At 38.5% G+C, this 27957-nt stretch overlaps 3 protein-coding genes across 8 annotated transcripts; 1 reads left to right on the forward strand and 2 right to left on the reverse strand.

Moving 5' to 3' along the window:
* The first annotated feature begins 4611 nt into the window (after window positions 1-4611).
* caprin1a (cell cycle associated protein 1a) lies at window positions 4612-12638 on the forward strand. Of its 4 annotated transcripts, none has more exons than XM_016672465.1 (17): window positions 4612-4800; window positions 6512-6646; window positions 7005-7067; window positions 7163-7249; window positions 7513-7754; window positions 8533-8615; window positions 8851-9009; window positions 9093-9148; window positions 9263-9346; window positions 9799-9957; window positions 10280-10388; window positions 10471-10532; window positions 10799-10930; window positions 11233-11392; window positions 11553-11741; window positions 11833-11942; window positions 12032-12638. In XM_016672465.1, exons 2-17 carry the CDS (start codon window positions 6512-6514, stop codon window positions 12116-12118), a joined length of 1917 nt encoding a protein of 638 aa, XP_016527951.1. In that variant the 5' UTR covers window positions 4612-4800; the 3' UTR covers window positions 12119-12638. The 4 variants fall into 4 exon arrangements, with proteins under 4 accessions (XP_016527951.1, XP_007554117.1, XP_016527952.1 ...); XM_007554055.2 differs by having other exon boundaries at window positions 9093-9145; XM_016672466.1 differs by lacking the exon at window positions 10799-10930 and having other exon boundaries at window positions 4613-4800.
* A 237-nt stretch (window positions 12639-12875) lies between these two features.
* Window positions 12876-19841, reverse strand: LOC103139433 (nucleobindin-2-like). 2 transcript variants are annotated; one of them, XM_016672467.1, is made up of 13 exons: window positions 19730-19841; window positions 19221-19361; window positions 18834-18941; window positions 18523-18655; window positions 18263-18366; window positions 17155-17340; window positions 16887-16977; window positions 16683-16741; window positions 16515-16607; window positions 15585-15674; window positions 15305-15475; window positions 14834-14894; window positions 12876-14738 (listed from the first exon to the last, which is right to left on the reverse strand). In XM_016672467.1, the coding sequence occupies exons 1-13, from the start codon at window positions 19751-19753 to the stop codon at window positions 14515-14517; spliced, it is 1485 nt and encodes a 494-aa protein (XP_016527953.1). In that variant the 5' UTR covers window positions 19754-19841; the 3' UTR covers window positions 12876-14514. The 2 variants fall into 2 exon arrangements, with proteins under 2 accessions (XP_016527953.1, XP_007554116.1); XM_007554054.2 differs by having other exon boundaries at window positions 12876-14744.
* A 1135-nt stretch (window positions 19842-20976) lies between these two features.
* On the reverse strand, window positions 20977-27781 carry LOC103139437 (nucleobindin-2-like). 2 transcript variants are annotated; one of them, XM_016672468.1, is made up of 13 exons: window positions 27675-27781; window positions 27174-27314; window positions 26787-26894; window positions 26476-26608; window positions 26216-26319; window positions 25108-25293; window positions 24840-24930; window positions 24636-24694; window positions 24468-24560; window positions 23536-23625; window positions 23256-23426; window positions 22785-22845; window positions 20977-22689 (listed from the first exon to the last, which is right to left on the reverse strand). In XM_016672468.1, the coding sequence occupies exons 1-13, from the start codon at window positions 27696-27698 to the stop codon at window positions 22466-22468; spliced, it is 1485 nt and encodes a 494-aa protein (XP_016527954.1). In that variant the 5' UTR covers window positions 27699-27781; the 3' UTR covers window positions 20977-22465. The 2 variants fall into 2 exon arrangements, with proteins under 2 accessions (XP_016527954.1, XP_007554120.1); XM_007554058.2 differs by having other exon boundaries at window positions 20977-22695.
* Between the last annotated feature and the right edge of the window lie 176 nt (window positions 27782-27957).

Raw genomic sequence — 27957 nt, forward strand, 5'->3', positions numbered from 1 at the left:
CTACACTGTGGTTCGTGGTCACAGAGTTTAGGTTTAGATGTTTATCTCAGTATCAACAAAGAGTAAACAACATACACCAAAGTGGACTGAGGGGTTGAGTTTTTGCAGAAAAAAAAAAACAAAAAAAAAAAACAAATCTGTGTCTGTCAGATTACCTCATCTTTTTTTCTAGTAGTAAAGAACAGTGAAATCTGGTACAACTATTGTTTCTACTTGTCTATTTACTTATGCGTGTCAGTATGTTCTAAATGTCCCTTTGCTCTGTCGAACAAGTAAAAAAAAAAAACGAAACAGAATGCAAAGTGTGAAATACATCATTAAAGTTTAGCATTCGCTTGTAGGTGTCAACTCGGTCCAAGAAAAAAAAGAAAAATTCCTTCGCCGCCCCTGTTTAGAGTGTTAATCAGGGACTTTCTGAGTATCTCTGCTGATTAAGCATCTGGAACTGTGGAGCTACGCAAACTTTGTCTGTGACTGACAGATGTTATTCCAAAGTTAGTTTCTGAGAGAATCCTCAGCTGGTGTTTTAACCCGGAGCTTGCTCCCAAAGACACCCTCTGGGCCAGACTCTGTAGGACGCAAATGTCAGGTCTGCTTGGGTTGTATGGCGGTGGATAAGATCGGCTTTTGTCACTGAGCACTCCGACCCCATGTGATCGATTTCCTAGCACTTCACATGCGATACAAACTAGAGACTGAAATTATATAGTTCTTCTCCTTTTACACCGTGGTTCTTTTATTGTTTAGCAACAGCAATTAGTAAATAATTAAAGGAGAAGTATTGCAATTTCAGTAAAATATGGGTCTGGACATTTAATGGAGGGCTTCAAATACTTTCTTAAATAAGAACCTGGTTTTGATAGATCAGGCACTTTTTCAGAAGGGATGAGGTGACTGCAATTTAGGTAGTTATAAAAACCTACTAAGATTAGTTTGCAGCTAAATTTAGAGGTGCAAATTAACGCAGTCTTGTAAAAAACTGTTTTTGTTGTTTATTAATCTTAGTTTTTGATTACTTCCTTTTATCTGGAGTATTATTAAGACACAGAGGTCCATTTCTCTTAGTCACTCTCCAAAACAGGAAACATCAGAGAACATGCACTTCTTGCGGCAGTTGTGTGTTGATCTTCATTAAAATAACACAGCAATTTTTCACACAACTTTAAAGATGTGTATGTAAAACATAGAATGGGGTGAAATTAAAGAACTGAATATTTATGTGCAGGTTGGAGAAATTAAGTGTTACGTTTTCAAGTTCCATGCAGTGATTGCGTCATGCTGATCATTTCTCCCATAAAGCTGACAAATCATTATAAATGATCAAGCTTACCTTTAAACTATTATTAGTTTTTATCAACATTAATTTAACCTTTTGGATTATACCAAACATGCAAACTTTTCTCAAATTTTGCATTTGTTAAGCTGAAGGATGCCCCCTTTTTTTATTGTTTCAATTTACACAACAGCTGCAAAAATTGCAAGTTGATTTTTTTTTTAGATATGAAATAAAATAAATTAAATAACTCATGTGTGACTTTCGAATGCAAAATGAGGCCTGAATGGAAACCTGAGCGTGCAAAGAAGAGGAAACCTGGAACACGTGTGGCTGCACACAGAGACACTTTTTGCATTTCACAGAAAAACTGGAAACAAACAGACTTTTGTGAATATCTAACATCAGTAAATATCTTTGCACTTGTCTTAGATTAGTACTAAACGTCCAGCATATGGTCGCTTGCTGTACACTAACATAAATTTACATTTATAATGTGCATATTTCTGTTTATTTATTTGAAGGGATATCACATGCAGAAAAGGACATATACACAAATGCACAGTTCCTTATGTTGGAAAACTGGAATGTTTGCAGGACAAAGGAGCACCTTCATCTATGTCACCTGATGAGCACTTGAATGAGTCTCATGTTTTTAGATGTGTGCATTAATGCGTTCCACATTAAACAGGTCAGGGCACGTTTGGTTTTGGGAGAAAATTAATGATTCTTTGACGGAAACTTTTGATGCTTTTTAAAAATGTTAAAATTTCCATGCATTTAAAGATCTATATTTTTTGCATGCAAATCACCTTTTCATTTTCGAAGTATGCCCAATAACCAAAGTAAAGGACAGTGGAAAGTTGATATATGTATTTACATCTGAATGATGATGGTCATTGCCAAAAGGATTTTTCTGCTCCAGCCTTTTGAGTTACTGCTGTAAGCTTTAAAAAGACAACATTCTAAGCCACGACATCTCATAAAAGAAGATTTGCGAAAATATTCAGTGTTTTCCTCTGTGGCTTTGCCATATGCATCCACTGGCCTTTGGTGCAACGTTTACCTCTGAACCACACTCGAAGTTCAAGCCCAAGTTAATCACTGTTGCATGATGGAGAATACAAATTCTCCTGCTTCAGTGACGATAATAGTTGCAATTAAGTGAAGATGCTTGCTGTCTGTCTCTAACACATGTGGGTCATGAATTATTCATGCTGCCCAACTAAGAGAAGAAAAGCTGAGTGGAAAAACAAAAAATCTGTTGTTTTCTTTTAAACCTCTTTAAAAACCATCTGAAAAAGGGAGTGTGGAAAAAAGACCCGTAGGAGCCAGAAGAACTGCAGATAAATCCATGCGCTTGCCTGGATTGCACTACAAGTGGTGTGGGGCCAAAGTGTTTGTGGGGCTCCGGTGGTTTTTCAGCCAATAAATCCTCTACACAGATTTAATCCAGTCAGATGTGGAGCAGGAGAGGCGCAGTGAAGGATGTACGGCCATTACTCAGCAGCCCACATCAGACACAGAAGCCAAGGATCCGTTTGTCCTTACCTCGATGGTTTTAGAAAGACTTAGACAGGACAGGGAGAGAAGGGAGAAAATCATGCTGTGAGAATATTTGGTTGAAATCTCTAAGGTAGTCATTCCATAATGGGCTGTTATTTTTGGAAGTGTTTAAATTTTTGGAAACCTAATTTGTCTCCTACAACTCAAAGGCTGACCTGAACAGATCTCTAAGCTTCTTTATTACTCAACATTTCATAGTAATTTGAACAAAGAAACATTATTTTAATTAGGTTTGGATTTAATTGTAAGGTCATTGATCACATATTTTAAAATAACTTAAGATAACTCATCTGCTATTCAGACCCATGTTTGAGCATTTTTAGTAAGGCCTCTTTCTTTTCGCCAGTATGTATTTTACTACTCCCTCACAACAGAGAGAAAAAAAAAACTAAAACAAATAAAGAACATTGCAAAAGTTGTTTGCAGGATCTTGTTCAAGATTTTCATCAAATTTGAAGTTCAAAACCCCCAGTTATCCAAGACACATGCGCCCTCTTCTGTCCAACCTTTGTAATTGCCACAGTGTGGTTCTTGATATTACCTTCATTCATCAGTTCACAGTATTTTTGTTTTGTTTTTTCAATGGTGGTCAAATTTCAGCTGATGTACTCTCTTATATATACCCACACGCACACACAGTTAACGACACTCATTCTCTGCAACACCATACTTCTGTTTTCTTTTTTTTGTTAGCTCAGCGATTTTATTATCTTTTCATTATGTGTCACACCATATGTTTTTGCCATTATTTTAATATTGAATAAAATTAAAATTATAATAATAAATTCAGCTGATGTTCTTCTAAGTTAAGTAATTCGGATTTAGGACCAGAACACAGTTTGTTCTTTCTGTCTTTAGTTGGTGTGTTTCTTTATGAATGACAACATACATGTTAACCCACTGCCTCCATAGGTATCTAACATTTGAATCAAAACAACGAGCATGCATGTCTTTCAAATTTAAGGTAGACTTTTACAAACATGCCAGAGCTCCTGAATAAATCTAAAAGCAGGTTCTCTAAAATGAAACATAAAGCACACTTATTAAATAAATCAACAGTGCAAAAGCAGGCTTGTCCATGTGTAAATATGCGTAGAAATATAAAACAGCTGAAGCAGCTGGGGTGAAATTCTCACTTTGTAAATCATGACTGTCTCTTTAAGCCAGTAGAAAAATAATATAAACATGCAAGAAATCCTGGAGAGGACAAGCTAACAAAATTTGCTATAGTAATGACTGCAGTATCCACTAAAATACAGTTAAATGTGAGAACTATTTCTTTGCTCATGGACGTATAGATTTTAATTGATCAACAAAGTTTTTTCACTATTTTATTTTACATCAAAATATTCATGTATTCCAAAAACATATGTTACTTAGAAACCTTGAATACTTTTATTTGATCGGTCAGGGATGCATTTGCCACGGTATCTGATCAGAATTTTTAACATCGCAATGATCAAGGTGTGCAAATACATTTACGCTGTTGAATTTTGGACATAGTTTTAAAATACCTCAGATAGAAGACAGGTTTTAAAGATTAAGTTAATGTCATGTTATTAGATTTTTTAAAAAAATCTGAACTCTCAATATAGATTTTCATTTTGTTTCTCTTCCAAATTTCTTTTAATCAAAAAATTTAAGCAGACTTCAAATATACATTAACAGAGGAATTTATCTTCACTCTAGAAGCAATTCTACGTATTATCTCTAGGGGGCAGTAGGGTATTTTTGTCTTGTGTCGTTCCTCATCAGAGGAAGATAACGTTAGCACAGGGGTCCTTGTTAGCTTAGGAGCTAGCTAGCGTCAGCCGGTTTGAGCCTGAGCATCCTTCTAGAAAAGCTCCACTTAAAGTAAAAAAAAAAAAAAAAAAAAAAAAAAGACACGGACTGTACTGATCGTTTCGCTGTTAACGTAAACCCCGGCAAAGAAAATCTCTTTGAAGACAAAGAGAATAAAGGTATGGAATGGTTGCTATTTACACCAAATAGCTATTTCATCTGAATTTCGGGAAATAAGTCTTTTGTCATGTTTTACTCGAGACGGCTGCAAAAAAAATCCGAGTGGATCGCTGCGTCCCGACAGGGTCTTTGTTTTCATGGGTAAAACTTAACGTCATGGGGCAACAATTTTCTTCACAAGAACCACTCAAACACTTTATAATTCGCGTAAAAGGCAGTTTTAAATGACATTAGCTGGGCGTCGGGCTTTGCCAGCATATCGTTAAGGAACATGCTAGTATAGGCTAACAATGGGACCATGGTCGAAGCTAGGTTAAACTGAATTGGACGACGTTGTCTCAGAACCAGAAAGTCCGCATTTTCAAATTAAAACTGTGGACGTAGAATTTGTAACGTCATAATAAGACGCTGCTTGTATCTGTCTGTAAAATGTTTACAAGTTAAGTTGAAGAACGCAACTTTAAAACGCAGGCCTTCATTTTAATTTTGTTCAGTTGCTCGGGTTTTGTTTCTATTTGCATGTGCTCTCATAGAACCAGATTTAAAGGGGGGAAAAATCTCGTTAGCATTCAAAGAATAACGGCTTCAACTGCTGCTTTCCTCGCGTAGGAGAGATGGGTTTAGGTCGAGGTAAAATGTTCTTATTTTGAGACTAGATATGTAAAAGCCCCCCAGTATTCCAGATTATCTTTAGACATAATTGCTATAAAAGTTAAATTAAGATCATCTGTTTGGAAAATTACTCAGTAATACTCCTCGAGTGTCAGTCGGCCCTGCAGCAGGTTGAGCTAACATCTGTCTGCAGTGTCTTCGACGATAAAATAAAATACATAACCGCTGTATTGTATGTGTGTAGCTTTCTGTAAGGGTGAAATGTGGTTCGTATCTGTAGACTGTATGTCCAAAGGAAATGGTTCATATCAAAACATTTTTATTTAAAGGCGAAATAAAATACAGTTTCAATTATACCGAGAGAATGTATGTAGGTTAAAATAAATCAGTTACAACATTTAAAAGCCAGACTCTGAGGTAACTTACGTCCGTCTTTGAAATTAATATAAAAATATGATCCCACATTTTTCTAAACCTAGACCTTTCTTAGCCTAATTAAGCATGTCCTCATGGAACAAATTAGTTTATTTCTGCATATATTGTGTATCTTCAAAGACTGTTTAGCAATCGTACCCAGACATTTCATTAGCATGATAGAAAATGCAGTGACATATGTTAACATTATTATTTAATATCTTCTAAACAGCAACCGGTAATAAAACTGTCAGTCGGGGAGAGTTGATAATTCTGACGTCTAGATTTGTAAAATAAATAAATAAATTTAAAAAATAATAAAATAAAAACCTCTGGCGTTATTCTGGAAACATGGAGCCACATGGAAATCGTTTCAGACAACAGTGGCTGCATTAGGAAAAATTCAAATGCTATTTAACTTCCAACCAAAAAAAACATGTTTTCTAAAAGTACTTTAGTCTTCTTGAAGATGTATGCAATATTTGGTACAGTGACATCATAACACTGACTAATTCACTTTAACACAATTGTTCACATTCATTAAATGGCCGATCAATGTTTTGAGAACTATAAGTCCTAAGTTATTCGTGTTATGGAGACATTAAAGCCATAAATCACACAGCAATAGAGACATTAAATAACACCTGCCCCATTTTTCTTTTTCGGTCAAATCTTTTCCTTAAGATGCCTTCAGCAGCGGCTGGCAACAATGCTGTCCAGTGTGCCATTCCAGACTTGGGAAATGGAAGTCATTCTGAGACCATGAAGCAGTTTCTTGGTGTTATCGACAAAAAGGTCCGGAATATGGAAAAGAAAAAGGTACATGGGCAAAATGTTTACATCGAGGTTTTTGAATCTTTCTCTGTTTTGGCACTGATTTTTGTCTCTGTGTGTGTGTGTGTGTGTGTGTGTGTGTTTTTCACTAGATGTCACCAGTTACTGCTTGAGATCATTAAGTGGATGAATATTTTTATGATTAAATTTCAGAAAGAATGTTGTTATCTAAAGATGTTTTTATGGCAAGAAAAAAATGCTATTTTATAAAGCTAAAAAAACAAACAAACAATGAAATGTTTTTAAATGAACAAGAAGACCAGTTCTTCTATTTACACTTTTGAATCTATGCTTTTGGATTTTATTTTGACATTTTTGTTTTTATTTATTTATTTTTTTTCAGTCCAAACTGGATGACTATCAGGCCAGAAAGAATAAGGGAGAAAGACTGAATCAGGATCAGCTGGTGAGATGGGAAACTGGGAGCTACTTCATATGCAGCATTGTATTAATGCAAGCAATGTAACAATTTGTAATTTTCTTTCCTGGATGTTTCCAAAGGAAGCCTTGTCGAAGTATCAAGAGATCATCAATAACCTTGATTTTGCTCGAGAACTGCAGAAGAGCTTCCTGGCTTTGGGCCAAGAGGTTAGTCAGACCTTTTCCTGAAAGTTTGTGACCAAACCCCAATAATTGTTTATTTTAAAGGAGTTTGATGGTATCAGACGTCTCCATTAAGAAGCTGTTTCGTAAAACTACTAACTTATTAAACCGTGAAGAGAGAAAAGATTGTCTGCTGTTGGCTTAAACTTTCTGCGTGATGGCTCCTGTACCAGCCGCAGTGGGAATTTTCTCCTTTTACAATTTTCGTGTAACATAAAATGCACCAAAACGTCTCTGTGTACGTCTAGGTACAGAAGGCAGTGAAAAAGTCCGCACGGCGAGAGCAGCTTCAACGGGAGGAAATGGAACAACGGCGGTTGAAGACGGTGTTGGAGCTCCAGTATTTGTTGGACCAGCTAGGGGAGGACGGCGTGCGACAGGACCTTAAAAGACCAGATTCCTCTGGCTCCCCTCTGCTCACAGATGCTGACCTTGCATCTTTTGATGAGTTTTATAAACTGGTGGGTCCTGACAGGGACTGCGATATCAGGTATGTGGATGTGGGTAAATAATTTTCTTCATTAGGTCGTGCAAGTGTGTCTCAGAAACCAGAATAGTATTGGAGAGTTAACTTATTTCTGCTTCTGAAGAAGAAAAATGAAAACGAGAGTATGCAGATTCATTAGACACTAATTGATATATTTTGAAGGCTTTTCTGGTAATTTTGATGATTGACTTTAAGTTAATAGAAATCCAATCTGTTCATGCTGCCCTTTATCTCGTCTGTGCTGTTAGGAGTTTACATCAGGACAGTTTGTAGGCCAGTCAAACACAGTGATTGTATAGTTTTTTTAACGCAGGTATTTATATTACTGGCAGGTACCAAGTTCTTCCTAAAACTCTTCTATTCTCTTTGCTTCTCAAGACTTTCTTGTTCATCTTTTTTTGCTACTTTTCTCTCCACTCGACTTTGGATCAATATGCTTGGTTTGATTCCCGATGATTGGCGTAAAATCCCATTTTGTTGTAAGAAATTAGGTTTTTTTATTGGTCAGTAATGTTTGTATTTTCCAAGAAGCCGAGTTTGGGGATTTCATTAGATGCAATCATTAAAATGAACGGAAATAAACAATTCAAATATGTCACTGTGTGTATAATGTATCTTTAAAATGCGACCTTCAGCTGACATGATGAAATACTTGCATTTTTGAAGATACTCTAATTCTTGGAGGTGCCTCTATATGCAGATATTTTTCTTATTTGTGTTTTCATACTTTTAAAATTAAATGTCAAATATCCTTCACTGCACCCTGAATCGTTATTTCCAGATTGACTGACCAATATGAAGAGGCCTCACAGCACTTGTGGTCTCTCCTTGAGGGTCGAGACAAGTCTGTGGCAGGAACCACATGTAAGCAGGTTTTTAAAAGTGTTGAAACAAACATCTTAAGTTATTGTACATTTACACCACAAACATTCAGCCACTCGTTCCACTGGCTTTATTACTTAAAGCAGTAACCTGGTTTAGTGTTGAGAACTCAGTGAAAAATCAGTTTGTCAGTCAGGCCGTGTTTGACATTTACGTCACTTCGCAATGAAAAAAAGAACTTTATTACTAAAATCAATCCCTCTCGTCTTTGTTCCAGACAAGTCACTGAGGGAGACTCTGGACAAACTACTGGTCAGTGGTTACTTTGACAGAGCAGAATCTAAACAGAACGGGACTTGTGAGACAGAAGAGAAGCCAGAAGAGCAGGCTGTTGTGGATGAAACGGCGGTTACTGGGGAGCAGCCACCTGAACCTGGTAAAAACTTACTCATTTGCGTATTAAATTATTAGTGTGTATTTACTTGGGTGTAGTCACGCTTCAAATTTGTTCCTTTCCAGAAGGACCAAATAATGAAAACTACACAGAGCCTGTCCAAGTGGAAACCACAGAGGTTGTCAGGCTTTTTTATGCAGTGCATTAAAAGCTGTGGCTCATCGGTTATTAATGTGTATACATATATATATACTTTTATTATGCGCTTAAATTAAATAGCCGTCCTTTGTCTCAGTTTTTTAACAGACAGTTTGTTCCAGAAACTACATACAGTAACACTGACAAAGACCAAGTGGAGGAGTGGACTGTGGAGGCTCAGGTATCCTCACTTCACCCATCAGTGGCACCAAATACTCTGTATTGTCAAACGTACTGAGATGGTTGAACTTATGTCACGTCCCATTATTGATATATAGGCTTTAGTCTTCTAGGAATGAACTCAATAAGGTTTAAGATTGAGTTTGTAGGACTATTTCAACTTTTCTTCTAAGACATCATTTGTGAGGTCAGACAGTGATGTTTATCATGAAGTTGCCATCATCAGGGTTTCACTCAAGGCCCGCCTTCAAAAAGCATTCTCCTCCATTTCCCTTACTGCTGCTCAGTCATCTCGTAAATGGGAGGAACCGTGTTCCCCCCGTATCCTCAAGCATGAATGTGTTTTTAACATGTAGCATTAGCTGAGACTATGGAGCCAAGCCCTGGCAAGCATACCCACACACGATACTTGGCAACATAGTGTACTTGACTGTATTCTGTTTCTGCTGATAGATGAATTCCCTGCAGCACCACCCACCTGCACAGCTGGCTTCTGAGCCCACCATGGCTGTGAACCAAGCTGCTCCCTCTCCTGCCACTGACCCTGTGGTCAGAAAGCAGGTGGTGCAAGATCTCATGGCCCAAATGCAAGGGACTTACAACTTCATGCAGGTTAGAACAGTCTCGCATAGCCTTCTGCAGATGTCAGGACTCCGCTAGGTGTGAATAGTGTTGCGAAATACTAATATTAATGCAGTACCTTGAAGTATTTCTGCTTCCGGTGTCAGCAAGTTTATAAACAGATCATTATTTCAAAATTTTACCAGCTGTGAAACTGGGTAAATTGAACAGTAGAATCAGGGGTAGAGAGGGAAAAAAGTTATTTCTGGCAGAATTGGCTCCAGATTCCAACCTTATTTAAAATTACGATGGCGTTGACATAAATCGTATTGTTGTAGCTCTAAGTCTGATTAAAGCGTGTTTGGATTGACAGGACTCCATGTTGGAGTTTGACGGCCAGGCCCTGGACCCAGCCATCGTGTCTGCTCAGCCAATGAAAGCTCTGCAGACGGTCGACCTGCAGCAGATGGGTGGCCCTTCAAGTGAGTGATCCTATAGCTGTAATAAGACAGTGGATTATGAATATTTTTTAAGAATGTACCCGTTTTATTTTCTCTTTCGTAGTCCACTCGGAACCCAGGCTCCCTCAGACAAGTACTGTATCTGCACCACAGGAATCCTCCCAAGTAAGTGCAGGAAAAGCACAGCTGAAGGTTAAACACTTAGTTCTTTTTAGTTGCCTGAAAGCATCAGTCAGTAAGTATTGAGATCTATTTTAGGGATCACGAAGATGGTATTTCTTCTCAGCTGTGTTGTACAGAGTCATTCGAATATTATGTGGAAATAGCTGGAAGCTTTTAGTGTAATGATCGCAGCTCCCATCGCATCCGCTGACCTTTTTCATATTCCTTGTTTCCTTGCCTTTCAAATTTCCTCCTCCCTGCCTTCCCAGACCTCTATGTCTCTGTCATCTGAACAGTCTTCTGCCCCATGTTCCTTGTCTACTGCCTTCCCACCTGTCTCCAAACATATCCACTCCGGAGGCATCAATGTGAACGCAGCACCTTTCCAGTCAGTGCAAGCGGTATGCTTTGGGTTCATTTTAGCAGCCTAGCAGCAAAATACGTTTGGACTTCAATATATTCTACTGAAAACGTCGGATCGTGTCCAATTTAAGGTTTAGTCAGGGCCAGTGAAGAACATTTCAGGCCAGTAAACAAGTTTCACTTCCTAAAACAAAACCAAATACTTAATTATCGTGTGCCATCCTGACGGGGGGTGGGGGTAAAACTGTTTTAACCCTTTCTGGATTCACAGATCTTCAGCGAGAATTATGCCGCGCTTTTGAAAGCGAACAGATTTGAGATTTTTAATTTGTCATTTCAGGTATTTAATATGAATGCACCCGTACCTCCACCCACTGACGGCCAAGCAGACGCACTGAAGCAGTCCAGCCAATTTCCTGGTGGCTATGGCCAGGGCTTTCCCAGCCAGTCAGAGAACACTGTAGAGCAGCCAGAAATGCCACAGGAAAGATTACAGTCAGGTGAGAGAGCACACAGCACATTAAAGAGCCTTTTACTGCAGCAGTCGTAAGACGGAGAAGGTAGCTTTGCTGTTTTAAAGTATGTAAGCTACCCTGCTTTAGTGACCCACCTATTAGTGCATCACAGACTTCTGAGATGTTCTCAACTCTCTTTTATCAGTTGTTGGTGGATTCCAGCCTCCAGATCAGGTCATGCCATCAACAGGAAGTCACGATGATCCCTCTGCGGGGTCAGGGTTCGGGCCGTCCAGCCAGTCGTTCTACAGCAGCAGAGGTGCGCCCAGGGGTGGACCCAGAAACACCCGTGGCATTATGAATGGATACCGGGGCTCCTCAAATGGATTTAGAGGTACCACCGTCAAACTGCGTCACAGCTGGAACAAATAGTGGTTTTAATTGCAGCACTCGTTGCCTCTGATCACATTGACTTCTGTAATCAGGTGGTTATGAAGGATACCGTGCTCCGTTTTCAAACGCTCCTTCCAGCAGCGGTTATGGCCAAACCCAGTTTAACGCATCTCGGGACTATTCCAACAGCAGCTACCAGCGTGTAAGACATGACTTCACTTCCAAACCTAATCGGTGTTTTTCTGTCTTGTGAGCTGGCTAACCTCTGTTTACCTGCGTTCGTCCTTCCAGGAGGGATATCAGCAAGGTTACAAGCGGGGAACTGCCCAAGGATCAAGAGGCCTGTCCAGGGCCAACGCTCAAGCAATGCGATCCTAAAGGATCAAAAGAACCGTCCTGTTGCGCCACGTTAAACCATTCAGGATTTTTGAATGTGTTTGCCCAAGCTCACTTTTCTAACATTTAAGTTCCGATGGTTAATTTTATTTCAGGTTTTTTTTTTTTTAACTCCCGCCCTACTTATTAATCAGCCTGCTGACATTTAGATCCTCTAAATGTTCTAACTCAACATGCTCAAGTTCACCACATGTAGGATTCTCAGAGAGTCTGTGTCATGTAAAACTACAAATAGATGTTCCTGTAAACTTGAAAGAGTTCATTAATTTATTTTTTTTACAAAGTAAATGCAAAAAATTACCCTGCCACTGTCGATCTGAGTTCATGGGAATGGTTTTCTTGTACCTTACTGTCGACGCTTCTCCCTTTTGATCCAATAATTTTCATAAGCATTTTTTTTTCCCCCTTTTCTTTCTTTAACCCGCTGTTTTGTTGCGCCGTAACCCATTTGTACACTGATGTTATTGGTTAAGACTGTTTCAATAAAGCTGTATCCTATAAACCTGTGCTTAGTATTTTTAACTCCATAGTTTATGTTGCCCTGAACTATCGAAGGACGGATAAATACATCACTGGATGAAAAACGGACAACAGGAGAGGGAATAAATTCTGGAAATAAAAATATTTTCTGTTTTCCTTATCATACTTTGTCTAGACCTTAAGAATACTTGCGTTGTGTCTGTTCCTTTTCACAGCAATAAGTCACCATATTATGCAATAAGAGTCACTATCAAGCAAGTATGATAAAAGGTAAACAGTTTTATTATCTTGAGCTGAATCTGTAGTATTGCCAAATGACTTGTATGGAGCAACAGGCATTCAGAAACCCGACCTGTATATTCTGTGCAGTATTCGAAAGAACATGACAAAAAAAACAAGAGCAAGGATGGAGTATGTAGTAACAAATCTGTCTTTATCTCAATAAGATGTGTCATTGCTAAATTAAACATTCTCCAATAAAAAAAAAAGCAGCAAATGGGAAAAACCAAGGGAAAACAGCAGACTGGATATCGCACCAACTTAGCCAAAAAAGCAGCCTTTAATTTAAAAAAATGTGTTTATATGTAGTTTTAAACCAAATAAAATTCCACTTCCAGACAAAACTAATTCCTTCTGTTTGCAACATCATTGAAATGAACACATAATTACGGTAAACAACCTGTACACCTAAACTTCTTAAAATCTTTCTTAAATTAACAATTGTTCAATTTTACAAACATGGTACGTACACATGTAAGTATAACCAGCTGTATTCAAAATAGTCACTGTTCTTATTCTATGCGACTAATAAATTTCTAATACAAAATCCTTCCAGGAGCATGCAGTAACTGTTTCCCTCCATGATGCTCGAGGGCACTTTGGCCTGGAAAGTCTTCCATGCTTTCAACACACCTGAACTGAGTTAGTGGATAATTGAAAGGCCTCTGGTGAGAGCTCCTCTAGGTCGTCGAATGAGGTGGCCTGATCGAAGCAGCGTCGCAGGTGGTGCACCTGATCAAGTAACAAAAACATACTTAGCAATAAATCAAATGGAGATTTTGCAAGATTTTAAAGTTGTAATGAAATCTCGCCCCTTTTTTTAAAAAAAAAAAATTCTCTCACTCTTAAATTTATTTTCTAGCACACTTAACTGAACAAAAAAATTACTAAAAAAAAAAAAAAATCAGGCAGCAGCTGCAGGGTGACTTGAAGATGACTGGCATTATGTGGCATTGCTTAGGGCAGTAGATTTTAGGTAAACTTTTAACGACAACCTTCCCTTCACAGCAATATAGATTTTTTTTTAGATGGATCCGTCACAAGTCAGATCGATGCATCAAAATGTACTTTTGAAATGAGTATGTTCAGATTCCAGCACTTTCTCTTGTTTTTCTTGAATTTTCCTGGTCCCACTTACCTGTAGAAAATCTTAAAAATGTTTCTTTTACCTAAAGAAGTTGGGAGGGTAGCCTATGCAAGAACAGAGAGAAGCTAAGAAGAATTTTTACATCTTAAAGCTCTTTAAAACCGTTACTGCACAAATCCAAGAAACTCTTCATGCCAAAGCCACAGAAGAGACTTAAACACTGCTCTATGTGGATGGTAAATATTCTTCTTATTTCTTTGCACTTCTCTAAAATAATTATCAATACAGGTTAGTGGTGGGTCATTTTCAGTTCTGTTCATATAATCTGAAGATTGCTGCTATAAAACGTGTATTGGGGATAACGGGTCTGATATGTGCCAATCTTCATTTTGTATTTAAAAACCTAAAATGCTGGTTGTACCTGTTAAAGTGGTCTTAGGATTGAGGGACATCGCTCCTCTCTAAGTACGAGTTTAAGTACAGCGAAAGTCCGGTGTTGATTTTTTGTTTTTTTTGTTTTGTTTTGACGCCGTTATGCCAGGTTATGCTGGCCTTGTGCAACATTCTGCTGGTTTGGCAGTCCGTCGTGATGACCCTGGGGTTGTCCTTGCTGAGGTAAGTCTTGATTGTGTTGCTCCTGGTGCTCTTGTGGCGTATCCTGATGGTGCTGGGGTATCTCTTGATGTCCTGGCGGGTGGGCTTCTTGATCAGGATGCAGCTGGTTGTCAGCTGCGTGGACCTCAGGGTCGGCGTTTCCTTCGACTGCGACGTAAAAAACAGTTTTATATTCGCTGCCGAGGCAGGACATTTCAACAACAACAACAACAACAAAATGTGCAGTCAACACTTACCGTGAACCTCTGGAGGAGGCTCGACTTTCTCTGACTTCAGTCGTTCCATATGTTCAACAGCCTGGAAAGAGTTTTGATTAGACTTTCTAATATTGGTAACAGTAATGTTAAAAACATTTGAAGATATGATGATAAAAATTGGCGTAGGGAAGATTATTTACATTGTTCAAACTTTTCCCGTAATGATTGTACTCCAGAAATATGAGATTTTGAATGCTCTTCTGAACAAAACATAGCTAATCATATCTTTAACATAACTTGAGGGAGGTTTTTACTTTTTCATTAGATTCAAAAATGATTTTGTTTGTAACCTTAGAGTATGTTAGCAAGCAAGTAAAAGGCTAAAACTGGTAGCAATTGCCAACTATGACAAATCCCACCATCCTCCTTGCAACTAAATTTTTTTTCAACAACATGAAACATGGATCCCAGGTGTAGGTGATTCTTTCAGACTCTGTTTCCACTCCTTACCTGCTGGAGTTCAACTTTCTGTGCATTCAGCTGCTCCTGCTGTCGCTCCAGCTCCTCTCTCTGTTTTTGGAGATCAACGGTCCTCTGATTGAGGTCCTGTTCTTGCTGAGCCAGATGCTCCTCGAACTCTCTCATCTCCTCATCTGTGTAGGCCTGATTCTGCTCCAGAGTCTGACCAAGAACACAGTAGGAAATCATTTCAACAGGTATGCATGTATGTTTATGCTAATCGTTTTAGCATAAACGCTTAATATTGCTACGGCCTCGTGCCGTTTCTTACCTCCCAGCTATCTGGTTCCAGGAATTCCTTTTTCTTTGTAGCAACCAGAAACTCATCTAAAGACACCAACCTGTCTTTGTTGGAATCCACCTAGACCAGAAAGTTTTAGAGTGAGCATTTCAGATCAGACTCGTCTCAAACGACAAGCTCATGGCATTGGGCTGAACGTCAACACGCAGACATCAAAAAAGAGGTACTCATCATGCCCATTAATATAAGCAACCCAAACTTTATCACAGGGCTCCATAATGTTATGCTGCCACTTTATTATGTACAGCCATTCAATTGGTTGTTGCCACAAACGGTGAATCAGCCAATCACAGGGCAGCAACTCAGAAAAAAGAGACGTGTTTGGTCTTAAAGCAGACGGGATACAACAGCAGAGGATCACACCAGGTGCCTCTTCCAACACCACCAGAAACGACACCATGCCTCGCAAAGACTTGCTAAAACATTAGATAATAGCTTAAAGAAATGTTGAGTCTGGTGAGTCAGCTTCAGCCTAACTTTTATATAGTAGACAGGTTTCTGTCCTAGCGCTGTCTAATGGACGTAGGGCATTGTTACTTAGCAAACTTTGGTAAGTGACAACGTTTGCTAAGTAACAAATGATATGTGGTTTGTACCAACCGCATATCATGAAACATGAAAGCTGACCACATCCCTTTGTGACCCCAGTGTACACTCATGTGCTGATGTTTTTTTCTCAGCAGGATGATGCACCATGTCATCATGTAAAACTTTTTAATTTTAAATGACAATTATTTTTACTTTTTTTTTTTTTTTTTATTGGTTTGCGGATTTTTTGCCCCAAGGATTTGAGGCGTTTTGGAAGGGAGGGGGTTCCACCCCGTTTTGGTTTTGGAAAAAAAGAAAAAAAAAACTTTTAAAATAAATTTTGAATGATGAAGGTTGTAACCCTCAGTTTACCTCGTTCATAACATGCTCTCTCATCCGCAGCCTCTCCTCTTCCATCTCCACCATATCATCCTCTTCATTGGTGGGGTCATAGATTTTTTCCAGCTGAAATGATACAGCAAGACAGATTGTATTAAATCAGTTGCTGAAATGGAGCATTTTTAGATGCTGTGGCTTTACCTCCTTGGTGAACAATGCTTCAAGCTCTTGTTCATCGAAGAAACCATCTCCATTAGTATCTGCATTTAAAGGGAATAAAACGAATGAAAGAAATGTATGCAAATTCTTATATTTGATTAAAAAAAAAAAAGAAAAAAAAGAAATGGCATTAAATGAAAGGCTGATAATCCTATTTTACGAAGCGACTGCTGGTGAAAGGTTTACCATGCAGGTTGAAAAAGGTCTTTGGATCAAAGTCCTCTGGGTCTAATCCATCAGCTTCCTCCCAAACCTCTTTTAGTTGATTTTGGCTGCCCTACGTCATGACATTAATACATTTCTCAATTTATTTAAAACCATGTTGCAGACAGAAAAATAACGAATCAACTGTGATGTGAACACCACATTTTAATTGTAAAGCTTAAATCTTAAAACTAGAATACTGCAACGTGCTACCAGCTTTTTATACGCTTCTCTGCTCAATGCCACTCACTGGGTGGTTGACTTTAGGGTGATCCGCATGCTTCTTCTTCATCTCCTCGTAGTGCTCCTCCTCTTTCTTTCTCTGCTCCTCATCCAGAGTTTTCAGGTGCTCCCGCCTGTCGTGCTCCTTCATCATCTCATACCTCTTGAACTCCTCGTGCCTCTCTTTGTCGAAGTTTTCCAGATCATTTGTTGCCTGTAAGCAGGTGAAAACATTTAAAGAGGTTAAAAATGTAACTTTTTAAATGGAGCACAGGCTCCCTGAGCAGTTAATGACAGTGATATATAATGTGTGGTTTAGCAGTCTAGTCTACAAAGATTACTTGTATTCCTATTTTGCATTTCTTGTTGAGATTTCCTGAACAATTTATGATATTTCAGCCATGCCATCTTTGTTTGGATGTTGACTTCTGAAAATAAACCTTGAAAATGAGATATATCTGATTGCAAAACAACATGTATCATTAAAAGCAGAATGCTTTTGTGCAACAACTTACTCTGAAGATATCTACTCTAAGGCGGATCTTTAGATAAGGTAAGGGTGAGTTATGTGACACAGGCAGTAATGCAAATTGAAACAAGCAGTAGGCATGCACAGATAAGCGAGTTGTTTTTCACAGTTTCAGTAATTTGACTCAAGGGTGACAACGAAAGTGTGTGTGAGGCTGTTCAATTCTGACTCTGAAGAAGATGATTTTAGTGGTTTTAGTGCACAAAAGGAAGATGAAGATGGCAATATATGACTTTTTCTGGTAGGCTATTGTATTTTTTCAATGTTTTTAAGAAGCCGTATTACAGGCACTGTTTGGAAAAATCATTTACTTTATGTATTTGTGTACCTTACCTTTATGCATTTCATTCAAAGGTAAAATAAATAAATAAAAATCTTTCCATGTAAACATCTCATGTTACCAACTGGACACCTGCTCCAGCTGACAGACTAGTGCAGGCTATATAAGTAATTTTTTTTTTGAAACGCTGGAAGTTCATAATGTTAGTGGATGTATAATTTAGTCATTTTATTTTGCTTTCCAGGTCAACTCTATAATTTGGAAATTATGGTACTGTATGATTTATGTTCTATACACGTGACAAAATATTATAGAGGCAGATTTTACCGATTTAATGAGCCGATCCAGATCCTCAACTTCAAAGGTGTGTGGGTTCATGTGGTTCAGGTGCTCAAACTGCTTTAGGAGAGCCTGGTGGTCCACAGCTATGTCTGTTCAAAAGGTAAATGTCTCAATATTTAAAATCAAGACAAAATATAAACACTTTTCCCAACAATAGGAATAAATATTTTAAGGGTGTAGCGTGTAGCGTACAATTTAAAAAGTAAAAGCATAAAAGTGATATACAGTTTTGCTGAACCTCCTACCATTTCCTCCTTCCAGATCATGCTTGGCTTTAATCAGAGTCCGCAGTCGGTTTACTTCCTGCCTTTTCAATTCGTCTAGTTTTGTTCTGACATGATGGCTGACAAAGTCCAGTTCTTGAGCCAGCTTGCCTTGCTAAAAACAATCAAGGAAAACAAGGAGGGGCAGATGTTTCTCTGAGGAGGCATGTCTTAACACATTACAGATAATTTTGCTTCTAAATATGAGATTAACAAAGCGGTTAGGTGGTGTTACATAGGATTTTCAAAGCATTATAACAGTGTTACAGCCAAGCAAGAGATACACAGCCTACCTTAATGTCCTCCATGTCTGTATTGTGCAGCTTTTCTCTGAAATGCTGATCTTTCTCAAGAAAATCAATTACTTCCCTGAGATAGCGGTCATAGTGGAGTCCAGTGTCCTGTAAAATGTAACAAAGTTGTCGGTTAAACCTCTAACCAAACCAATACCGATTATATACACTGCACAGGGGCCATTACTTTTAATATGTGTTATATGACACATAATTTTGTGTCATAAAGTAACAGATTCTTTTTAAAAACTGGGTGAACTAACTACTGTTAACTGTGTTTTGCTTACAAGAAAAGAGGGGTCTGACATGGCTTCAACATAATTACACATTAATTAACGTCACGGTTCACGGTGGTGCTGGTTGTGTATGAGTCATGTGAATTTTTACCACACTGGCTGGTGGCTCATCAGGCTTCTTCTCTGTCTCTTTTACTTTTGTCTTGTCGATGCCGATGGGAACAGCCTGCAGGTACTGAAGCTGCACCAGCAGCAGAACCCAGCCGGTGAGAAGAGCCCGGCTCCAGCACATCTGAGCATAAACATAAACACACACATTAAAACACTAGCCTGAATTAATTCACAGATTTAATCTTTGCACTACATAATTCAAATTAAAATCCGCCTGTTCCCGTGTATACATTTGAGTAAATATGTTTCGAAGCTTGCCTTTACATTGGTGGCTAATTATAAACTAAAGGAAGCTGTTGGTGGTAGCTTTAGCTACCCCTGTCAAATTTGGGATAAAAAAACCCCCCAAAAAACAAATCAGGAACTAGTTTAACGTTGCCTTGATGGTCCGAGCCTCACAGTTTACAGTAATAAACGTGTCAAAGAGGTTTCAGAGTAATGTTATCGGATTAACTAACAAGGACCACTGTCATGTCATTAAATACTCACTTTAATGTGAACCCTGTCCCCCATCTGCTCTGCTGCCCTGTCGTTACTCCCTCTCAGCTGGACCTGCGTCCGCAGCTAACTGGCTAGGCAGCATGGTAGGTTGTGCGGCAGATGGCGTTACCTGATTGGCTACTTTTGTGAAAATGAACAGCAGGTTGCGTTGCATGGAATAGTACGTGGCGACATGACGGCAGAACAGGTGGGCGTTCCGTCTTCTTTATCAAGTGGGGGGCGGGAGGGATTCAGGAAGCAAAATTAACTTTTTATGTGTTACTATTGTTTGATATAAAATGATGGTGCTTCTAATTCCAATAATTATGTTCAGTAACGTTTTATACTTAGTTTAAACACATATTTTTCCACTTCAGTCACTCATAGTTTTGCCATTTCCAAGATGACTGGCAAATTGTTTTTGCTGGTTTGAGTGCAAGTCCTTGAGTTGGTTGAGTCACTGAACTGGTGCANACTCCCGCCCTACTTATTAATCAGCCTGCTGACATTTAGATCCTCTAAATGTTCTAACTCAACATGCTCAAGTTCACCACATGTAGGATTCTCAGAGAGTCTGTGTCATGTAAAACTACAAATAGATGTTCCTGTAAACTTGAAAGAGTTCATTAATTTATTTTTTTTACAAAGTAAATGCAAAAAATTACCCTGCCACTGTCGATCTGAGTTCATGGGAATGGTTTTCTTGTACCTTACTGTCGACGCTTCTCCCTTTTGATCCAATAATTTTCATAAGCATTTTTTTTTCCCCCTTTTCTTTCTTTAACCCGCTGTTTTGTTGCGCCGTAACCCATTTGTACACTGATGTTATTGGTTAAGACTGTTTCAATAAAGCTGTATCCTATAAACCTGTGCTTAGTATTTTTAACTCCATAGTTTATGTTGCCCTGAACTATCGAAGGACGGATAAATACATCACTGGATGAAAAAAAGACAACAGGAGAGGGAATAAATTCTGGAAATAAAAATATTTTCTATTTTCCTTATCATACTTTGTCTAGACCTTAAGAATACTTACGTTCTGTCTGTTCCTTTCCACAGCAATAAGTCACCATATTATACAATAAGAGTCACTATCAAGCAAGCATGATAAAAGGTAAACAGTTTTATTATCTTGAGCTGAATCTGTAGTATTGCCAAATGACTTGTATGGAGCAACAGGCATTCAGAAACCCGACCTGTATATTCTGTGCAGTATTCGAAAGAACATGACAAAAAAAACAAGAGCAAGGATGGAGTATGTAGTAACAAATCTGTCTTTATCTCAATAAGATGTGTCATTGCTAAATTAAACATTCTCCAATAAAAAAAAAAGCAGCAAATGGGAAAAACCAAGGGAAAACGGCAGAATGGATATCGCACCAACTTAGCCAAAAAAGCAGCCTTTAATTTAAAAAAATGTGTTTATATGTAGTTTTAAACCAAATAAAATTCCACTTCCAGACAAAACTAATTCCTTCTGTTTGCAACATCACTGAAATTAACACATAATTACGGTAAACAACCTGTACACCTAAACTTCTTAAAATCTTTCTTAAATTAACAATTGTTCAATTTTACAAACATGGTACGTACACATGTAAGTATAACCAGCTGTATTCAAAATAGTCACTGTTCTTATTCTATGCGACTAATAAATTTCTAATACAAAATCCTTCCAGGAGCATGCAGTAACTGTTTCCCTCCATGATGCTCGAGGGCACTTTGGCCTGGAAAGTCTTCCATGCTTTCAACACACCTGAACTGAGTTAGTGGATAATTGAAAGGCCTCTGGTGAGAGCTCCTCTAGGTCGTCGAATGAGGTGGCCTGATCGAAGCAGCGTCGCAGGTGGTGCACCTGATCAAGTAACAAAAACATACTTAGCAATAAATCAAATGGAGATTTTGCAAGATTTTAAAGTTGTAATGAAATCTAGCCCCTTTTTTAAAAAAAAAAAAATTCTCTCACTCTTAAATTTATTTTGTAGCACACTTAACTGAACAAAAAAATTACTAAAAAAAAAAAAAAATCAGGCAGCAGCTGCAGGGTGACTTGAAGATGACTGGCATTATGTGGCATTGCTTAGGGCAGTAGGTTTTAGGTAAACTTTTAACGACAACCTTCCCTTCACAGCAATATAGATTTTTTTTTAGATGGATCCGTCACAAGTCAGATCGATGCATCAAAATGTACTTTTGAAATGAGTATGTTCAGATTCCAGCACTTTCTCTTGTTTTTCTTGAATTTTCCTGGTCCCACTTACCTGTAGAAAATCTTAAAAATGTTTCTTTTATCTAAAGAAGTTGGGAGGGTAGCCTATGCAAGAACAACAGAGAGAAGCTAAGAAGAATTTTTACATCTTAAAGCTCTTTAAAACCGTTACTGCACAAATCCAAGAAACTCTGCATGCCAAAGCCACAGAAGAGACTTAAACACTGTTCTATGTGGATGGTAAATATTCTTCTTATTTCTTTGCACTTCTCTAAAATAATTATCAATACAGGTTAGTGGTGGGTCATTTTCAGTTCTGTTCATATGATCTGAAGATTGCTGCTATAAAACGTGTATCGAGGATAACAGGTCTGATATGTGCCAATCTTCATATAGTATTTAAAAACCTAAAATGCTGGTTGTACCTGTTAAAGTGGTCTTAGGATTGAGGGACATCGCTCCTCTCTAAGTACGAGTTTAAGTACAGCGAAAGTCCGGTGTTGATTTTTTGTTTTTTTTGTTTTGTTTTGACGCCGTTATGCCAGGTTATGCTGGCCTTGTGCAACATTCTGCTGGTTTGGCAGTCCGTCGTGATGACCCTGGGGTTGTCCTTGCTGAGGTAAGTCTTGATTGTGTTGCTCCTGGTGCTCTTGTGGCGTATCCTGATGGTGCTGGGGTATCTCTTGATGTCCTGGCGGGTGGGCTTCTTGATCAGGATGCAGCTGGTTGTCAGCTGCGTGGACCTCAGGGTCGGCGTTTCCTTCGACTGCGACGTAAAAAACAGTTTTATATTCGCTGCCGAGGCAGGACATTTCAACAACAACAACAACAACAAAATGTGCAGTCAACACTTACCGTGAACCTCTGGAGGAGGCTCGACTTTCTCTGACTTCAGTCGTTCCATATGTTCAACAGCCTGGAAAGAGTTTTGATTAGACTTTCTAATATTGGTAACAGTAATGTTAAAAACACATGAAGATATGATGATAAAAATTGGCATAGGGAAGATTATTTACATTGTTCAAACTTTTCCCGTAATGATTGTACTCCAGAAATACGAGATTTTGAATGCTCTTCTGAACAAAACATAGCTAATCATATCTTTAACATAACTTGAGGGAGGTTTTTACTTTTTCATTAGATTCAAAAATGATTTTGTTTGTAACCTTAGAGTATGTTAGCAAGCAAGTAAAAGGCTAAAACTGGTAGCAATTGCCAACTATGACAAATCCCACCATCCTCCTTGCAACTAAATTTTTTTTCAACAACATGAAACATGGATCCCAGGTGTAGGTGATTCTTTCAGACTCTGTTTCCACTCCTTACCTGCTGGAGTTCAACTTTCTGTGCATTCAGCTGCTCCTGCTGTCGCTCCAGCTCCTCTCTCTGTTTTTGGAGATCAACGGTCCTCTGATTGAGGTCCTGTTCTTGCTGAGCCAGATGCTCCTCGAACTCTCTCATCTCCTCATCTGTGTAGGCCTGATTCTGCTCCAGAGTCTGACCAAGAACACAGTAGGAAATCATTTCAACAGGTATGCATGTATGTTTATGCTAATCGTTTTAGCATAAACGCTTAATATTGCTACGGCCTCGTGCCGTTTCTTACCTCCCAGCTATCTGGTTCCAGGAATTCCTTTTTCTTTGTAGCAACCAGAAACTCATCTAAAGACACCAACCTGTCTTTGTTGGAATCCACCTAGACCAGAAAGTTTTAGAGTGAGCATTTCAGATCAGACTCGTCTCAAACGACAAGCTCATGGCATTGGGCTGAACGTCAACACGCAGACATCAAAAAAGAGGTACTCATCATGCCCATTAATATAAGCAACCCAAACTTTATCACAGGGCTCCATAATGTTATGCTGCCACTTTATTAGGTACAGCCATTCAATTGGTTGTTGCCACAAACAGTGAATCAGCCAATCACAGGGCAGCAACTCAGAGAAAAGAGACGTGATTGGTGTAAAAGGAGACGGGATACAACAGCAGAGGATCACACCAGGTGCCTCTTCCAACACCACCAGAAACGACACCATGCCTCGCAAAGACTTGCTAAAACATTAGATAATAGCTTAAAGAAATGTTGAGTCTGGTGAGTCAGCTTCAACCTAACTTTTATATAGTAGACAGGTTTCTGTCCTAGCCCTGTCTAATGGACGTAGGGCATTGTTACTTAGCAAACTTTGGTAAGTAACAACATTTGCCAAGTAACAAATGATATGTGGTTTGTACCAACCGCAAATCATGAAACATGAAAGCTGACCACATCCCTTTGTGACCCCAGTGTACACTCATGTGCTGATGTTTTTTTTTCTCAGCAGGATGATGCACCATGTCATCATGTAAAACTTTTTAATTTTAAATGACAATTATTTTTACTTTTTTTTGTGTTTTTAAAAACCTGCAAAAACCAAGCCAAAAAAAAATGAAACCCGTTGGAAAAAAAAAAGGGCCAAACCAAGAAGAAGAGAAAAAAAAAAGAAAAAAAAAACTTTTAAAATAAATTTTGAATGATGAAGGTTGTAACCCTCAGTTTACCTCGTTCATAACATGCTCTCTCATCCGCAGCCTCTCCTCTTCCATCTCCACCATATCATCCTCTTCATTGGTGGGGTCATAGATTTTTTCCAGCTGAAATGATACAGCAAGACAGATTGTATTAAATCAGTTGCTGAAATGGAGCATTTTTAGATGCTGTGGCTTTACCTCCTTGGTGAACAATGCTTCAAGCTCTTGTTCATCGAAGAAACCATCTCCATTAGTATCTGCATTTAAAGGGAATAAAACGAATGAAAGAAATGTATGCAAATTCTTATATTTGATTAAAAAAAAAAAAGAAAAAAAAGAAATGGCATTAAATGAAAGGCTGATAATCCTATTTTACGAAGCGACTGCTGGTGAAAGGTTTACCATGCAGGTTGAAAAAGGTCTTTGGATCAAAGTCCTCTGGGTCTAATCCATCAGCTTCCTCCCAAACCTCTTTTAGTTGATTTTGGCTGCCCTACGTCATGACATTAATACATTTCTCAATTTATTTAAAACCATGTTGCAGACAGAAAAATAACGAATCAACTGTGATGTGAACACCACATTTTAATTGTAAAGCTTAAATCTTAAAACTAGAATACTGCAACGTGCTACCAGCTTTTTATACGCTTCTCTGCTCAATGCCACTCACTGGGTGGTTGACTTTAGGGTGATCCGCATGCTTCTTCTTCATCTCCTCGTAGTGCTCCTCCTCTTTCTTTCTCTGCTCCTCATCCAGAGTTTTCAGGTGCTCCCGCCTGTCGTGCTCCTTCATCATCTCATACCTCTTGAACTCCTCGTGCCTCTCTTTGTCGAAGTTTTCCAGATCATTTGTTGCCTGTAAGCAGGTGAAAACATTTAAAGAGGTTAAAAATGTAACTTTTTAAATGGAGCACAGGCTCCCTGAGCAGTTAATGACAGTGATATATAATGTGTGGTTTAGCAGTCTAGTCTACAAAGATTACTTGTATTCCTATTTTGCATTTCTTGTTGAGATTTCCTGAACAATTTATGATATTTCAGCCATGCCATCTTTGTTTGGATGTTGACTTCTGAAAATAAACCTTGAAAATGAGATATATCTGATTGCAAAACAACATGTATCATTAAAAGCAGAATGCTTTTGTGCAACAACTTACTCTGAAGATATCTACTCTAAGGCGGATCTTTAGATAAGGTAAGGGTGAGTTATGTGACACAGGCAGTAATGCAAATTGAAACAAGCAGTAGGCATGCACAGATAAGCGAGTTGTTTTTCACAGTTTCAGTAATTTGACTCAAGGGTGACAACGAAAGTGTGTGTGAGGCTGTTCAATTCTGACTCTGAAGAAGATGAGTTTAGTGGTTTTAGTGCACAAAAGGAAGATGAAGATAGCAATATATGACTTTTTCTGGTAGGCTATTGTATTTTTTCAATGTTTTTAAGAAGCCGTATTACAGGCACTGTTTGGAAAAATCATTTACTTTATGTATTTGTGTACCTTACCTTTATGCATTTCATTCAAAGGTAAAATAAATAAATAAAAATCTTTCCATGTAAACATCTCATGTTACCAACTGGACACCTGCTCCAGCTGACAGACTAGTGCAGGCTATATAAGTAATTTTTTTTTTGAAACGCTGGAAGTTCATAATGTTAGTGGATGTATAATTTAGTCATTTTATTTTGCTTTCCAGGTCAACTCTATAATTTGGAAATTATGGTACTGTATGATTTATGTTCTATACACGTGACAAAATATTATAGAGGCAGATTTTACCGATTTAATGAGCCGATCCAGATCCTCAACTTCAAAGGTGTGTGGGTTCATGTGGTTCAGGTGCTCAAACTGCTTTAGGAGAGCCTGGTGGTCCACAGCTATGTCTGTTCAAAAGGTAAATGTCTCAATATTTAAAATCAAGACAAAATATAAACACTTTTCCCAACAATAGGAATAAATATTTTAAGGGTGTAGCGTGTAGCGTACAATTTAAAAAGTAAAAGCATAAAAGTGATATACAGTTTTGCTGAACCTCCTACCATTTCCTCCTTCCAGATCATGCTTGGCTTTAATCAGAGTCCGCAGTCGGTTTACTTCCTGCCTTTTCAATTCGTCTAGTTTTGTTCTGACATGATGGCTGACAAAGTCCAGTTCTTGAGCCAGCTTGCCTTGCTAAAAACAATCAAGGAAAACAAGGAGGGGCAGATGTTTCTCTGAGGAGGCATGTCTTAACACATTACAGATAATTTTGCTTCTAAATATGAGATTAACAAAGCGGTTAGGTGGTGTTACATAGGATTTTCAAAGCATTATAACAGTGTTACAGCCAAGCAAGAGATACACAGCCTACCTTAATGTCCTCCATGTCTGTATTGTGCAGCTTTTCTCTGAAATGCTGATCTTTCTCAAGAAAATCAATTACTTCCCTGAGATAGCGGTCATAGTGGAGTCCAGTGTCCTGTAAAATGTAACAAAGTTGTCGGTTAAACCTCTAACCAAACCAATACCGATTATATACACTGCACAGGGGCCATTACTTTTAATATGTGTAATATGAGACATCATTTTGTGTCATAAAGTATCAGATTCTTTTTAAAAACTGGGTGAACTAACTACTGTTAACTGTGTTTTGCTTACAAGAAAAGAGGGGTCTGACATGGCTTCAACATAATTACACATTAATTAACGTCACGGTTCACGGTGGTGCTGGTTGTGTATGAGTCATGTGAATTTTTACCACACTGGCTGGTGGCTCATCAGGCTTCTTCTCTGTCTCTTTTACTTTTGTCTTGTCGATGCCGATGGGAACAGCCTGCAGGTACTGAAGCTGCACCAGCAGCAGAACCCAGCCGGTGAGAAGAGCCCGGCTCCAGCACATCTGAGCATAAACATAAACACACACATTAAAACACTAGCCTGAATTAATTCACAGATTTAATCTTTGCACTACATAATTCAAATTAAAATCCGCCTGTTCCCGTGTATACATTTGAGTAAATATGTTTCGAAGCTTGCCTTTACATTGGTGGCTAATTATAAACTAAAGGAAGCTGTTGATGGTAGCTTTAGCTACCCCTGTCAAATTTGGCATAAAAAAAAAAACAAATCAGGAACTAGTTTAACGTTGCCTTGATGGTCCGAGCCTCACAGTTTACAGTAATAAACGTGTCAAAGAGGTTTCAGAGTAATGTTATCGGATTAACTAACAAGGACCACTGTCATGTCATTAAATACTCACTTTAATGTGAACCCTGTCCCCCATCTGCTCTGCTGCCCTGTCGTTACTCCCTCTCAGCTGGACCTGCCTCCGCAGCTAACTGGCTAGGCAGCATGGTAGGTTGTGCGGCAGATAGCGTTACCTGATTGGCTACTTTTGTGAAAATGAACAGCAGGTTGCGTTGCATGGAATAGTACGTGGCGACATGACGGCAGAACAGGTGGGCGTTCCGTCTTCTTTATCAAGTGGGGGGCGGGAGGGATTCAGGAAGCAAAATTAACTTTTTATGTGTTACTATTGTTTG

This window comes from Poecilia formosa, unplaced genomic scaffold, assembly GCF_000485575.1.
Source record: "Poecilia formosa unplaced genomic scaffold, Poecilia_formosa-5.1.2 Scaffold61, whole genome shotgun sequence".
NCBI lineage: Eukaryota > Metazoa > Chordata > Actinopteri > Cyprinodontiformes > Poeciliidae > Poecilia > Poecilia formosa.

Bases quoted from the DNA above. Each gene is read 5' to 3' on its own strand.
- caprin1a (XM_016672465.1), top strand. From the start codon at position 6,512: ATGCCTTCAGCAGCGGCTGGCAACAATGCTGTCCAGTGTGCCATTCCA. The intron at 7,250-7,512 runs GTTAGTCAGACC...GTGTACGTCTAG, and splicing joins TCCTGGCTTTGGGCCAAGAG to GTACAGAAGGCAGTGAAAAA. The intron at 11,943-12,031 runs GTAAGACATGAC...TCGTCCTTCCAG, and splicing joins CCAACAGCAGCTACCAGCGT to GAGGGATATCAGCAAGGTTA.
- LOC103139433 (XM_007554054.2), bottom strand. From the start codon at position 19,753: ATGGGGGACAGGGTTCACATTAAA. The intron at 16,608-16,682 runs GTAAAGCCACAG...GTATCATTTCAG, and splicing joins AAGCATTGTTCACCAAGGAG to CTGGAAAAAATCTATGACCC. The intron at 14,895-15,304 runs GTAAGGAGTGGA...AACTCTTTCCAG, and splicing joins AGAAAGTTGAACTCCAGCAG to GCTGTTGAACATATGGAACG.
- LOC103139437 (XM_007554058.2), bottom strand. From the start codon at position 27,698: ATGGGGGACAGGGTTCACATTAAA. The intron at 26,609-26,786 runs GTAGGCTGTGTA...GATTGTTTTTAG, and splicing joins CAGACATGGAGGACATTAAG to CAAGGCAAGCTGGCTCAAGA. The intron at 22,696-22,784 runs GTAAGTGTTGAC...TTTACGTCGCAG, and splicing joins GCCTCCTCCAGAGGTTCACG to TCGAAGGAAACGCCGACCCT.